The 15,077-nt window shown below is 50.1% G+C and overlaps 1 protein-coding gene across 12 annotated transcripts in view; it reads right to left on the bottom strand.

The window, feature by feature from the left end:
* ADGB (androglobin) overlaps nt 1-15,077 on the bottom strand; it is a 193,047-nt gene that overhangs the window by 17,952 nt on the left and 160,018 nt on the right. For 9 of the 12 annotated variants that reach the window (XR_011650164.1, XM_058307606.1, XM_058307614.1 and 6 more), the window contains 4 exons: nt 14,745-14,856; nt 6,069-6,241; nt 2,957-3,133; nt 1,763-1,844 (listed from right to left, as the gene is read on the bottom strand). Coding sequence is in view for 11 of the 12 variants with exons in the window: in XM_058307606.1 (XP_058163589.1) it covers nt 1,763-1,844; nt 2,957-3,133; nt 6,069-6,241; nt 14,745-14,856 (544 nt within the window). In the remaining variant the exon portion in view is untranslated. The remainder of the gene's footprint in view (nt 1-1,762; nt 1,845-2,956; nt 3,134-6,068; nt 6,242-14,744; nt 14,857-15,077) is intronic. The other 3 variants (XM_058307617.1, XM_058307612.1, XM_058307613.1) reach the window with 1 other exon arrangement.

The raw sequence follows: 15,077 nt of genomic DNA, 5'->3' as shown, positions 1-15,077 counted from the left end.
AGAGACCGTGGTGCAGGCGCCGCTCTCCGTCAGTTAACCAAGGCGCTGGGCGCGCGGCGAGGCCCTGCCCAGGCAGAGCGCAGAGGTGACCAGGAAGGGACCTTCCGCGGCCCTTCAGTGCACGTTAGCAACTCGGTCTTATCACAGAGACTACAGCCAAGGCAGCGGCCCCTGTTAACCTAACATTTTGTAGGATTTATAACTTGGAAAGTCTGTTGTATGTTCTTGAGATCATGCTGCATGTTACAATTAATTCAAAAACATTTGATGAGATGCAAAATATTTCATCTGAAAAAAGTAGTTCAATGTGCTTAACTGCTCTACTCCTGGTGGATATTTTGGTTGTTTTCAACATATTCATAATATCCCAATATGAGATTACTTTCTTAGCCTGAAATCTTAGAAGCAAATGTCTTTGTAAAGAGTTAAATATCTCACAATTTATTGGTACATGATGACAACATAACTTGTAGAGAACTGCATCAATTTATGCTGCCACCACTTGTTTATAGATGCCTGTATCACTGTATTTTCCCCATCATGCAAACTGTCATTTAAAAATCTTTGCTATTTTGATAGTAGAAACACTGTGATTAACAAGGGCATCACTTATTTTATTTCTAATATGGTTAGGCATTAAAGTGTGTTTATCAGATATTCATATTTCTGATAATTGTCTATTACCTTTCCCATTTTTCTACAGTGGTCTTAGGATTAGTAGAATGAGTGTTTACTAAGGAGAAATAAAAAATGGAATAGATAAAGCCCCAAAAATGATGTGCTGCTAAGGAAAGAGCAAGCAGGAGCGAGAAGCTGAAGATACGCTGAAGGCCCAGAGCGCGGGCTTGGAGAAGGCGAGGCGGCCTCTCGTCCAGCGGGCGGGTGTGCTTAGAGGAGAGGAGCGACCCCGATATCTGCAGAGATGGGCCAGAGTCCCCAGCGCTAGGTCAAGAGCTGCTGCCCCTGCCAGACGTGGGAGAGAGGCAGGAGCAGCCTCTCCCACAGGCCTCGCCAGCAGGTGACCTGGCACCATGACACCCGGCTCTGGCCTCCAGCGCTGCGGGAGAGCAGCTCTCTGAGGTCCAGCCACCAGGGTGCGGCTGTCTGTTAGGACAGCCCTAGGAAAATGAGATGTGACCCGTACAGCAAAATGCATCGAGAAAAAACAGGTCGAAAGAGGATGGATTCCGTAAGTTTGATGACTCAGATAAAATAGACACAACCTGCTGACCCTCACACAAGAAGAAAGAGGACATCTGAGCTGTAAGGCACGTGCCCCCGTACGAGCCCAGGCCCGCGACGTTCAAGAACAGGCGAGGCTGACCCGGGCGCCGGCTGCCTGCCGGGGTGCCTTGTGGCTGTAGAGAATGCCGAGCCTCCCTGCGCTACGTGAGAATCGTGCTTTTATCTCAGTGGTGGGGAGGGGGCGAAGCTTTCACTGAGCTCTTCACCATGAGGCCGGGGGCTGGCCGGGGTAATCGGGCCGAGGAGCCCGTCCCGGAATCGCCCTCCTCCTCGTGGCTGTGCTTCAGGTCCTGGGATCACGGGGCGCCGGTGCACAGTGCTGGGCCCGCGTCCTGGCGCCCCCGGGCCCTGCTCGCCTGGTGGAGCCTCAGCCTCCTTCCGTCTGGGCTTCACTCCGGAGGGAGGGGGCGGAGGAGGTAGGAGCTCTGGGTGCTGTGTGACCTCGCCCGACTTTCACAAGCTGGGGGAGGGCTTGCGGGGTGCCCCTGTCCCCCAGGGCGGGCTGGGGCTCACTGACCTTCCTCGGGCAGCACAACGCTGTCGACTTCGGGCGGTGTCTTGATGAAGCGGCTGAGGTACTGCACGCGGGCCTGGGCAGCCTGAGGGACAAACACTGTCAGCTTTTTGAGCTGGTGAAGAAACGACCATCCCAGGTCCACGGAGGAATGGAGTGTGTGAGCGTGGACTTGCTGATGTTCTACTATGGAACTGTTGTGACTAGTAATGGAGGAAACTGCAGCACTGATGTGGAGACAGTGGCCGTGGTAGCTGCTGGAGGTAGGGAGAGGGAAGAAGAGATGTGAGGTGGGGGCATGCTCAGGACTTGGAGCTGTCCTGGGTGGTGCTGCAGGGACAGATGCTGGACGTTGTGTGTCCTGCCATGGCCCACTGGGTGGACTGGGGGAGAGTGTAGACTGCAATGTAGACCACTGTCCATGTGGTGCAGCAGTGCTCCAAAATGTATTCACCAGATGCAATGGATGTGCCACAGTGATGACAGAGGTTGTGGATGTGGGAGGAGTGGGTTGGGAAGTATGTGGAAACCTCCTATGTTTTTTGAATGTAACATTTAAAGAAAAATAAAGAGAGAGAGAAAAAAAGAACAACTGTGCATGTTACAAATACTCAAAAGAAAGGGGAAAAGCAACCAGGGCTATTCCAGCCAGGCCAGCCCCTCTCACTTATCAATAAACACAAATCTGAACCAGCGACGATTTTTGTCAGAGCTGTTTCGAGAACGAAGGGGACACTGGCGTGCTCTCTTAGGAGCAGCTGCTCCTGCGCCTCCTTCCTCTTCCACATAACCCTGGTTGGGACGTGGAGCCTTTATGCGGGTGAGAGCGTGCCCCAAGGCCTAAACTCCTATGTAAAACACAGGGGAGGGCAGAGAGGAAGTGTGTGTGGCCCCAGGGGCAGCCCAGCTTTCATCTCCCCAAGGCTGTTCAAAGGCCGCGTCCTCAAAGGCAGACGTGGACGTGGCAGGGCCACGGGGCAGTGTGAGAGAAGGTGGGCGTGTGGGCGTGAGTGGCGCCACGATGTGCTTTGCTCTGCAAGCCCTCTGGGTGCCACAGTGTGTCCAGATGCGGTCTCGACATCTAGTAATATCTGGGCACGGCTCATGTCGGGAAGGCCAGGTGGTTTCACAGCATGGCGCTGCCTGCGGGCCACGCCTGGACAGGAAAGGTCGGGGCCACTTCTCCAGCTCAGCTACCTTGACGGCTCTTCCCGGCTCGGCCATCTCCCAGGCTTGCTTCATGGCTCGGATTTCGTCTGCCCGTTCTGTGTCTTTCTTCACCTCAAGTGAGTCGCCCTCGTTGTATTCTGTGACCAGCCTCAGAACCCAGTAAGGTTTATTCGGGTCGTCTTGTTGGGGGTGAACCACAGATGTCTGGTGAAAGGAAATGAAAACCTTTGGGTCAGATGTTGTCCTCAAAAGCATCAGAAGGGTCTAGAGTTTACCCTACAACCCACAATTTCACAGTCAGGTGGTTACCGCAGCAGAAATGAAGCCATATATTCACAAAATACTTGTACAAGAATCTTCATTGAGGTCTTATTCATTATAGCAGAAAAAATGGAAACACTATTAATGTCTATAAGCCGACGGATGGAAAAACAAATTGCCATATATTCATTTTTTTGAAAATTACTTAGCATTACAAATAGACTACTGTGTGGGTGACTCTCACAGATCTAGTGAGTTCAAGAAGTTGAGCACAAAAGAGTACATCGTATAGGAGGCACTTGTATGGCGTTCCCGAAGAGGCAAAGCTACTGCAGCTCCTGGAACAGATGAGAGGTTCCTGGGGTTAGGTGTGGGGGTGATGGCACGGTCTGCCAAGGAGCTTGAGGGGACTTCCCAGGTGACGGAAACAAGCTCTTATCTATCTATGGGTTACAATGGATGAATCTGTCAGAACTCACTGAATCATACAATGAAGACCCGTGCACTTTACTGTGCAAATTTTACCTAAATTGAAACAAACATTTCTAAATTCTATTTCCGCTCATTCATACTATCACTTCACGAAAATGAGAGCAGGAATCGTCAATCCAAGTTTGGACTTACTGGACATACACTCATTATGAAACCCAACGTTCTGGTACCTCGTAGGATTCCTACCCACCATACACTGCAGGGCCGATCAGATCAGGTGTGGAAGTTTCTCCTCAGGTAAGGTTTCCATGGTAGGAAGAGAGGCTTGAACCTGACATGGTTACACAGTATTTTTTGTAAGATTGAGACTATGTCGATTATCAAAATTGGTGCAACTACTGGAAGGGGGATTGGGGCTGCCACTGTAGGGTTTTTATGTGCAGTTTGGTTACAGTGTCTTAAAAAAGATCTCTATGGTTTCTACAGTTCTCTCCTAACATTCAGATAAGAACTGAAAATCACAACTAGAAATCCCTTTATTTCTTCCTTTTCTGACACAGTATGTTAGCTTTTATTTTACCTATGTCTTCAATTGCTTGGTAAATGAGTTTATTAGACACTTTTCTGGAGTTGCATTTTGATCAGGGAAGGGAACACTATGAAAGAATAAAAGGATGGCGAAGTGTCCTGTGGGAATTCAGGGACTGGTTTCACCTCAGTTTCCCAAGGGTAGACGCTAAGGCTTAAAATCTTGGCTTATCCATTACTGGGGTCTGGGACAGCTGGATCTCATCACGTAATCCTTCTTTATTTCGTTTCAGGGGTCCTCAGTCAATCCAGCTGGAAATTGGGCGAAGGCCTGTGTTCCCTCTCGTTCTTCTGCGCACGCTGGGTTAACAGCTCCGTACCCTTCTGTTTCTGAGATAGCCCTGACCATCCCCATCTCCCCTTCCTTTGACCTCTTCCTGGTGCCGCTTCTACTCTGCCTGGACTACGGCAGTGTTTTCCTGAACGGTGCCCCCAACTCTGGGCTTGTCCCCTTTAAGTTCACACCTCTCAAAGACCGCAGGTTGAGCCACCTGAAGTGTGTATCTGGCCATGCACAGTTCCTGGAAACTACCATGGCCCTGCTTTGCCCCGCAGTGCGCGCTGGGAGATCTGGCCTCACAGTCGTTTTGCTTAGAGAGCGGTAGTTTCAGGTACCTTAAATCTGAATATCCTTAGGCCTTTATTTTTGCACTCCTCCAATTTGCCAGTCAAGTCCTCTCCTTTATTTTTGCACTCCTCCAATTTGCCAGTCAAGTCCTCTCCTTTCCCCTTATTTGCTACCACAGCTGGCCCTGCGGAGCGGAGAAGCGTGGTCTGTGGCCTGGGGGCAGTGCCATCCATCCCGCCGGCTCAGAAGTGCCCCTCCAGCCTCAGGCCTCGTACTTGGCTGCTGCATAAAACCAGACCGAGTTGGGTTGTTTGTTTTGTTTGTTGTTTTGCCTCAGCGTGTCTTGGCTCATGCTGTTTTCTCACCTCAAAATCCATTTCTCTCCACATCTCTCCTCCAAGTGCGTTACCAGGAAAACTCTCCTTGATCCCGTACGACTCAGATTGGAGGCGCTCCCCCGGAGGGCTGCGTCACCCACAGACCCTTTCTGCCGCTGTACAGGCAACAGCTACATACAACCCCATTTGCCTTGGGCCCTCCTGCTAGGTGACTTCTTTAAGGGAAGGGGCTGTACCACACTAACCTCAGAAACCCGGTCCAGAGAACAGGCTTGCACAGCCCAGGCCACCTGATGTGGGCGATGGGTGGGAGGCTCCTTGTCTCTTCAGAGATAACCTAAGCTGTCTGTGCCTTGTGGGTGTGGGACGGTGAGAAGCTGCAGTCCTGCCCTTGGTGACCATGGCAACGACTCCAGCCCCAGGAAACAGTTTAGCAATGCAAACTCTATAAACTTTAAATATGCAAGGAAAATGCAAACCAAATGTGCTAAAAGCTTATCTAGAGTGTATGAAGTCCCTGCTAAAAGCTTACCTAGGATGTGGAAGATATATGCTAATTCAAGCCTAATGAGCACTGAAACAAAGAACAATTTAACCCTTCCTCTCTGTATAAAAGGAATTCAAAATTCTTGTCCAGGACTCAGGCTTGAAACAGAAAGCTCCCAGTCCGGCGGGCCTTCAATAAACCACTTTTCCTTCTCAAAATCATTCCTGAGTCCTGGCCTTTCTATACGCAAATAATTGACCCTCTCTCAAATTCTACAATACCCTAGTGCTGTTTGGTGCTGAACTGAATTTTCTGTTTGCAAAGGGAGCCCGGGGAGGGGTCCATGGATGCTGGCCTCAGAGATGGACTGACTTTCCTCGGTTTTGCCCCAGGGCGGGGTGGTGGGCACGTAGGGACCCAGCTAACCTAATTCATCAGTGGCTCTGCTAGAAGCACCGCTCTCACCTGAGGCTCAAAGCGGGGTGTTTGCTTCTCCCTGGCTGTCTTTTCTTTCTCAGAAGACTTCTCCTTGCCTTTCTTTGTCGTTTTGGAAGTTCCTGAAGATTTCTGTCCCTCACTGACAGTGTGGGAATCTGGGCTTCCTGAAGTCATCAGTTCCTCGTGTTTCTCTGAATGAGCTAGAGAGAAGGAAAAACGGAAACCCACGAGTCATGACACAGCAGTGAAGTCATTTCAAACAAGCACAAAGGAAGCAAGCCGGGAAAAAGGGTTTGTCCAAGGGGTTTGGGTTTGTTTTGCTTTCTTTGTTCTTAATAAGCAAACAAATGGACCCTTGAATGGCTTCCTTTAAAAATTGAGATGTAATTCACATACCATATAATTTATGCTTTGAAAATGTACAAATCAGCTATTTTTAATGTATTCATGAGGTTTTACACCATCACCACTACATAATTTGTATCACGACTTTTGTTTCATTTCCTTGTCTAATTGCCCCAATTAGAACTTCCAATACCAGGTCGAATAGAAATGGTGAGCAAGGGCTTGCCTAATTCTTGAACTTAGGGGAAAGCTTTTAGGCTTTCAGCATTAAGTAAGATGTTAGCTGTGGATTTTTTTGTAGATGTCTTTTACAGGCTTAGGAAGTTTGCTTCTGTCCCCAGCTCGTTGAGTGATTTTATCATGAAAGTGTGTTGGATTTTGTGAAATGCTTTTTCTAGGTATATTGAAATAATAATGTGTTTTATTTGTTTGTTTGTTTGCTGTATTCTATTAATATGGTGTGTTAGGTTGAGTAATTTTCATGTGTTAACCAACCTTTCATTACTGGGATGACCCTTTGGTCATGGTGTTTGAATCTTTTTGTATGTTGCTAAATTTGGTTTGTGAGTATTTGAGGATTTTTGTGTGTATATTAATAAAGGATACTAGTCTGCAATTTTCTTTCCTTGTGATGAATTTGCTGGTTTTGATATCAGAGTAATAGTGACCTCATAGAATGAGGGTAGGGAACTTTCCTCCTCTCCTATTATTTGGAAGAGTTAGTGAAGTATTGGTGTTAATTCTTCCTTAAACATTGGTAGAATTCACCAGGGAAGCATCTGACTTGAGCTTTACTTTGTGGGAAGCTTTTTGATTACCAACTCAATCTCTTTACTTGTTGCTTGTTACAGATCTAATGAAATCACCCATTTCTTTTTTTAGTAAGATTCAGTAGTTTGTGTCTTACTAGGAATTAGTCCATTTCATCTAGGTTGTATAATGTATTGGCATATAATTGTTCCTAGTTTTCACTTGTTTTGGAAGTCCCTCAAGATTTTTACTGTTTACTATATTTAACGATTTTGTTTCTATAAGGTGAGTAGTAATGCCCCTCTTTAATTCCTGGTTTCAGTGGTCTGAGTTTTTTTTCTTGGTCTAGTGAAAGGTTTGTCAATTTTGTTGATTATTTCAAAGACCCAACTTGTGGTTTCATTCTTCGTCTCTGCTGATTTCCTATTCTCTACTTCATTCAAACATTAAGTCTAAGGATCTTTGGAGATACTTTCAAAATTGGAGTCTTATAACTCGCCCTGTCGGCAAAGTAAAACTTTTGTAAAGAATCCATACATTCATGATGGCTTCATGATTGGTTACCGGCCACTTTCAAAATGGGGCAGATCCCCCGGCAACACTGCTTCCCCCGGTGAGCACCACTGTTTCACTCCCTGAAAGTCTCTTTCGGTATGACTTGCCCTCCTGCCAACAGCTGTTACGCTGGGGAAGTCTTCTGGTCAAATCGCTAGAGTACTTGGATGAGAATCCCAATGAGCCACTAGCTATGTTAACTTTGGCGGGCTACTGCCTTCTGTGAGCTTTGGTTTCTTCCTGTCTGTAGTGGAGACACGAAGACGGCACTGCCGGGTTCCAGATGGTGAGCAGAGCATGTGAATTGGGATCATACTGCCTCAGGCGCCAGGGCTGCTGGGACAGGAGCCACACTGGTCGGCTTAAACCACAGGCATCTAGCGGCTCACGGTTTCAGAGGCCAGAACTCCAAAGCCATGATGTTGGAGAGCTGTGCTTCCACGCAGGGCTGTGGGGCCTGGAGGTGGCTTGCCGGTCAGTCTTGGCCCTGGGCTTGCTTCTCTGCCTCCGTCACATGGCGGTCTGCTTCCTTCTGGCGTCCACTCCCATGTGCAGCTTCCTCTGCTTGCAGGGACGCCAGTCAGGCGGATGAAAGCCTGCCCTGACTCAGCGTGGCTCATCCAAACAGGGCATTTGAAGACCTCATTCACAAATGGGTCCACGCCTCAACCGACAACAACGTCTTCAAAGGTCTATTTACAAACGGGTTCACACCCACCCACAGGAAAGCAGGTTAAGATTGAACGTGAGGGACAAATTAGGACACTGTGACCCACTTGGCACATCCATGCAGTAAGAAGAGCTTTTTAGGAAGCGGCACGTGGCGTGAGCCAGGACACCCCTTGCAGAACGGATGTGCTCGGCAACGCTCCTTCGCCCAGACGAAGTGACCGTGGAGAGGGTGTAGCTTCACCTTTCATCCTCTGTGAGCTCAGAGATCACTGTCCTTCGCTCTGTGCAGACGGACAGGTGCACCTGAATGCCCAGGCCACTCCCCTCACCAACGTCCCCTGCACACCTACTACGTGTGCTCCATTTCCCCAGAATGCCCGGTTCACTTGCCTCGCCACCGTCCCCTGCACACCTACTATGTGTCCTGCACTTCCTTAGACCGCCGGGTTCACTGGCTTCACCACCGTCCCCTGCACACTATGGCGTGCGCTACATTTTCCCCAGCAAGATGCTGTGTATTTAGAATAAGTACATGGCGGTTCTGTTTAATTTAATGAAAAGGTATGCGGTTTAGAGCTTTAAACAAGGAGAACCCGCCTCGTGTTCCGTCAGCGATCTCCTGTCACCGGGGATGTGCTTCAAGTGAGCGCAGGCCGCGCTCGGGTGCGAGGAGTGGCACCCAGGACGGTGCCTGTGAGGTGGCCTCGCTGGGCCCTGGGCCTGGCCCGAGGGAGCGGCCGCGCAGGAGGCGGAGGTGCTTCCGCTGGTGTAAGCGCTGCCCCGCCCAGAGCCGAGGCCGTGGTCCCAGCGGCCGAGAGCCCCAGCCCCGTTTCAGCTCGCAGGACGCCGAGGCGAGCTGGGGTGGCTGCCGGGTGGGGGAGCGGCCCGGAGGCGGAGAGGGAAGGCCCTGGTGGTTGAGGGGCTCTGAAGGCTGTACGGCCTGGGAGAGAGGGCGCTGGGGCCACCGCGGGCCACTCAGGCTGCTCGGGCCAGCCCGGGCCAGCAGGACACCTGGCCTCGCCAGTCAAGCTCCGCCCAAAATGGCGCCAGAGCCCAGCGCTCCAGCGGGACTCCCTGCTGAGCTCCATGCTGACGATCTTAAGAGCACAGTGGACAAGACTCTCAAGTGGTTGAAACGTGCATAAAATTACAAAATAGAGTTTCATTTATCGGTAAAACTCAGTGCTTTGATTCATAGATCCAGGAAATAAAAATTGATTGGATTTGAACAGTCATGAAATTTCTAAACTGGAATACGTGTTTAATATAAAGTGCACGTTACTAAGTACAACACTTGGTAAATATGTACAAGAAAATCAGTTTTAAAATACATTTTATATCTAATAATGCTTGGTTCCTTCAAAGAAATTTAGTTGGAGATACTATGCATTCATTGTGTTGACAAAAGACTAATGTATTTTAATGAAAGTTAATTTTAGGGAATAGACTTACAGACTGCTAACACAGTTGGGTAGGACTGAGCATGAAACACAAACTTTACATGTATTTCTGCACATAGATTAGGCCTTCAAAGGTGCAGGCTAGCAACATAAACAATGTAAGAAGTTGGAAGAAGGAAGGTGAAGTACTGGAGGACTCACTAAAACCACCCAGTGCCAAGCGAGCTGCTAAAAGCAGGCTCTGAAATGCAGGGAAGGGGCGCCGCTGCCTGGTGTTAGCAGAGGCCAACCTCCCAGAGGCCCCGAAAGCTCACTGCCCGTGACGACTGATGCCAATTTTGAGAAGAAATGTATTTCCTTTCTCATAAAAACTAAAGATTGAATTTAAATGAGTGTGTAGGGGCAACATTTCCATTGACATCAAGATGTATACTAAATTTTCATTTAGATCACCAATATACTAATGTATTATCTGGGGAAAAAACACTTGACTAAATTTCCTAAGTATTTACATTTTAAATGTTAAGTAAATTAATGTCAGAACATTGGTAACATTTTTTGGTAAAATGTATCATACCCTTAAAATTAAGGTTTGTAGGATTTGAGGCCTAAATAATTGAAGCATAGAAATTGAGGCATTAATATGTTTTGATTTAAACAAGTTGACTATCTAAAATTCCACATTTATAAATGTGGTCTAAAGATTAATTATTTTGAATGCAAAACGAATTGACTTTCACAAAGATGGATCCACATGTTTTTTCAAATAGAAACTTTTCCTAGTTCATTTTCAATACAATTCAATTCTGCTTTTCTTTGCTGCTTTTCAGTAACGAATGAATTATAGAATGCAAGGTGTTTAATTTTGGCAGCTGCTCATTCACATGTAAAATGGTCCAGTGTGATGTGTGCTGAGGACCCCAGTGGCTGGATTTGACCCCGTCCTAATAACTGCGTCTGCCAAGACCCCGGCTCCAGAGCAGGCCGGGCACAGCCCTGGGGCGAGCACACGCCCCTGTCTTTCTGGGGACACACTTCAACCCCAGGAGGAGACACCCAGACCACAGCTCTTGTGACGCCTCGGGCGGAGCTGGCGGGTGCAGGGAGCCTCCCGGGCCAGACCTGGCTCAGGCCCCTGAGGAGAGGCCGCGCGGGGAGCTCGGCCAGCGGGGTGCTCTCAGCGGGGTGCTCGGCCAGCAGGGTGCTCCCAGTGGGGTGCTCAGCAGCGGGGTGCTCCCAGCGGGGTGCTCGGCCAGCGGGGTGCTCCCAGCAGGGTGCTCCCAGTGGGGTGCTCGGCAGCAGGGTGCTCCCAGCGGGGTGCTCGGCCAGCGGGGTGCTCCCAGCAGGGTGCTCCCAGTGGGGTGCTCGGCAGCAGGGTGCTCCCAGAGGGGTGCTCGGCCAGCGGGGTGCTCAGCAGTGGGATGCTCGGCAGCGAGGAGCTCGGCAGCGGGGTGCTCATCAGCGGGGTGCTCCCAGCGGGGTGCTCCCAGCAGGGTGCTCCCAGTGGGGTGCTCGGCAGCAGGGTGCTCCCAGCGGGGTGCTCGGCCAGCGGGGTGCTCAGCAGTGGGATGCTCGGCAGCGAGGAGCTCGGCAGCGGGGTGCTCATCAGCGGGGTGCTCCCAGCGGGGTGCTCCCAGTGGCCTTCCTGCCGCACGGAGGGGCAGGGGCCGGCTTAGGTTGACGTGACCGGCCAGGCACCTTCAGCTTCCACGGGCAAGGCCTCGCAGAATGATCTGATTCTCTTCCAAGAACTTGAGGTGAGGGCACTTCCGCCCCAATTCCAGGCGTTCTCTGGGGGGCTCTGGGCCAGGAGCAGAGGATGGAGAGACGTTCTGGCAAAATCCAGCTTCCGTTAGTTTACCTAGGGGACGTGGGAGGGGTGGGTGCCTTGGGGTTTGGGTGGTCACACCACATGCAGGAGCACAGGGACGCTGCCCCCGAGCCAGGCCGAGCCCCCAAAGCAGGCCGAGCCCCGAGCCAGGCTGAGCCCAGAACCAGGCAGAGCTCCCAAGCCAGGCTGAGCCCCAAAGCAGGCTGAGCCCCCAGCCAGGCTGAGCCCCGAGCCAGGCTGAGCCCCGAGCCAGGCTGGACCCCAAAGCAGGCTAAGCCACGAGACAGGCTGGGCCCCGAGCCAGGCTGAGCCCCAAAGCAGGCTGAGCCCCGAGACAGGCTGAGTCCCGAGCCAGGCTGAGCCCCAGGGCCCTGGCAGCACACATCCCGCATCTGCAGGCACGGGAGGCGCAGTCAGTGCTCTCTCCTTGGGGTCCCTGCTAAATGCTGGGAAGGGACCCAGGATCTTTCTGTGGGCCTGGTGGCTGCCACCGGACCTCCCAGCGTGCCGGCCAGGAGCCTGGGAAGTGTAGAGCCCTCGTGCCCCAGCCAGCGCAGGCCCGCATCTGTCCAGCAAACGTTGCCAGCACCCAGCACTCCAAGTTCCAGAGACCCAGAGTCGAAGCTGGGGAGGCCTGTCCTGCCCCAGGGAGGGGGTGGGAGGGCAGGGCGGGTGCCATGGCACCCGTGGCCCCGGGGACACATTCGGGAGGAAGAGCGAGTGCCTGGCGTCACTTATTTTCCTAGGAGTGCTTTGGATTCTATGCCCCAGCCTAGAATCTCTCCTAACGCAGGCTAAACCCAGTAAAGCTCCTTCTCCTAACTCTGGGATAAACAGCCCCTATGGATTCTTTCCTGATTGGGGCCATGCAGATACACAAGGAGGGAAGGCAGCAGGGAGGCGGGGAGCAGGGCTGGGAGGGGGGCCGGGAGGCCGGGAGCCGGGTTGGGAGGGGAGCCAGGAGGTGGGGAGGGGGGCCAGCAGGCGAGGAGCGGAGCTGGGAGCAGTGGGGCTGGGAGCGGGGCTGGGAGGGGGGCCGGGAGGCCGGGAGCGGGGCTGAACTGGCTCTCACAGAAAACACCGGTCCCTGGAATCGTGTTTTTTTTTTTAAGATTTCTTTTTATTTATTTTTCTTCCCTTCCGCCCCACCACCCCCCATGTCTGCTCTGTGTCCACTTGCTGTGTGTTCTTCTGTGTCTGCTTTCATCCTTATCAGCTGCACGGGAATCTGTCTCTTTGTTGCGTCATCTTGCTGTGTCAGCTCTCCGTGTGTGCAGCTGCACTGGGCAGGCTGCACTTTCCTTCGCACTGGGCGGCTCTCCTCATGGGGCGCGCTCCTTGCGTGTGGGGCTCCAGGAACCTGCCCCGACGTGGACAACGCAGTCACGGAGGCGGGGAGGGGGAGGAGATCCAGGGAGGCAGCCGTGAAGTGAGGACGCCCCGAGGTCCAGTGCCTCTGTAGAGGCAGTGACAAAGCAGGCAAGGGTGACCAGGCACCTTCTTAGAGCTCCAGACACTGTGTGTCCTCCCACGGCCCACCGGATGGACCGTGGGGAAGTGTGGGCTGTGGTGTGGAACACGGGACATGGGGTGCAGCGATGCCCGGAGACGTACTCACCAGACACAATGGACGTGACATGATGATGGGGGAGAGTGTTATTGTGGGGGGAGTGGTGGGGTGGGGGCAATGGGGGTGAATGGGGACCTCATATTTTTTTAATGTAATATCTTTTAAAAAAATGAATTGAGTAGAATTTGAAAAAAAATATGAATGTACAAAATAAATTAGAGAGACAGAAATGAAATAGCTATGTATGGCAAGGGAAGCATAGAGAGATTGAGGGGTGATTATTAAGAGGTAGAGGGTTTTTGTTTATCTATTTTTTGTTGTTCATAGCTTCTATTATTGGAATAATGAAAGTGCTCTAATAATGATTTAAGTGATGAATGTACAACTATGTTATGAGAGGAAACACCACTGATTGTGTACTTTGGATGGATTGTATGGTTTACTAGTATGTATCAATAAAATTGATTAAAAAAAAAAAAAAAAAAGAACTCCAGAAACTAACATGGCCTCAACGGCCTCCAGCAAAGGGTCTTCCTGTTCAAGAAAAACACCTGCCCCTCGGCAGGAAATCAGGCCGAGCTTTGACTGGCTCCGCCACTTACCTGGAGGGCAGGAGATAAGGACCGCCTGGGGCTTATCTGGCAAGTCTCCTTTGAGTGCAAGGAAAATCCTGGGGTTCTTGATTTTAGGGCCACCGGACAGGACAGATAGCTTGCTTGGGGACAGTGAAATCACCAACAAAAGCACAAAAACGTAAAAACTGCGGCCCTCAACAGACTGGAAGGGACCCTTGTTTACAGCCCGCGAGCTGGAGCGAGGAGGCACAGCTGAAAAGGTGCACCTCAATTTTCCCCTGCCCTGCACGTGCCCACAGCTGGCTGCAGGACACCTGGAATGCCGAGTTTGGAGTCACAAATACATTTTAGAGGGAAGGCGGATTCACAAATACCGAACCTGCCAATAATGAGCATCGTCTGTACGACTCTTGACAAGTTTTCTTCCAAAGAAAATAAGTAGAAAAGACACATTCCCTCAGTTTAAAACATCGCAGTGCGTGACGTGAATAAAGCTTAAGGGGAGAGGCTGCCTCCTGTTTCCCTGTGATTCTCTTTCCAAAAGCATCAAGCTTTCTTGTTACTCCTTGCTCACGAATACCTAGGGTTTATATTTTGAAAATACATAAAAACCAGAATCCACTTTCCCTGGAAGTTTCCCTTTGTTGAATGTGAATATCTGTTGTTAAATATTTTAAGACTTTATCTTCAGTGTTATACCTCAACAAGTATGTGCAAATTTAATTTTATAAAAACTTTATTGTCCATTTCTTAAATTTTTACTAACCAGATAAAATGTGTTTAGATGAGGCCTGAGCAGTCATTTATTTCTGGCTGTCATAAGCCAGACTGTAAAAATGCTGAAATGTTTAATCAATTGCTAGAAAGGGAAATGCCACAGGATTTAGAATGTAAATTGCAGGAAGTAATCTTTTAACAATTGCATGATCAAATTTTTAGTAAACATTTTTACAAAGCCTTTATATAAAATATAAAGCGCATGTAAAGGTATTTACGATGGCATACCTTTGATGTCGATTTTCTCTAAGTCTTTCAGGGCTTGAACAAACGTGAGCTGGCTTTCAGTGAGAGGCCAGCTGTTGTACAACACCAAGCACTGTATAATGTACTTGTAAACCTGTGAAATAAAATGCAATGTTTAGGCACAACCCATGAGCAGGAGCACAGTACGTGCCTAACGTAACACGTGCGCATTATTTTCTGGATCTTCGGATGGTCATAGCACAACTAAATATTGGCACATGTTCCTCAAAATTCGGTACTAGCACAGTTTATAAAAGCTTTAAACTTTTCCTCCCCACCGGCACCTGCCATTGTTTTCTACCTTTCGCCAGCACA

Source organism: Dasypus novemcinctus, chromosome 11, assembly GCF_030445035.2.
Source record: "Dasypus novemcinctus isolate mDasNov1 chromosome 11, mDasNov1.1.hap2, whole genome shotgun sequence".
In the NCBI taxonomy this organism is placed as follows: domain Eukaryota; kingdom Metazoa; phylum Chordata; class Mammalia; order Cingulata; family Dasypodidae; genus Dasypus; species Dasypus novemcinctus.
This window is presented reverse-complemented; position numbering and strand designations above follow the sequence as displayed.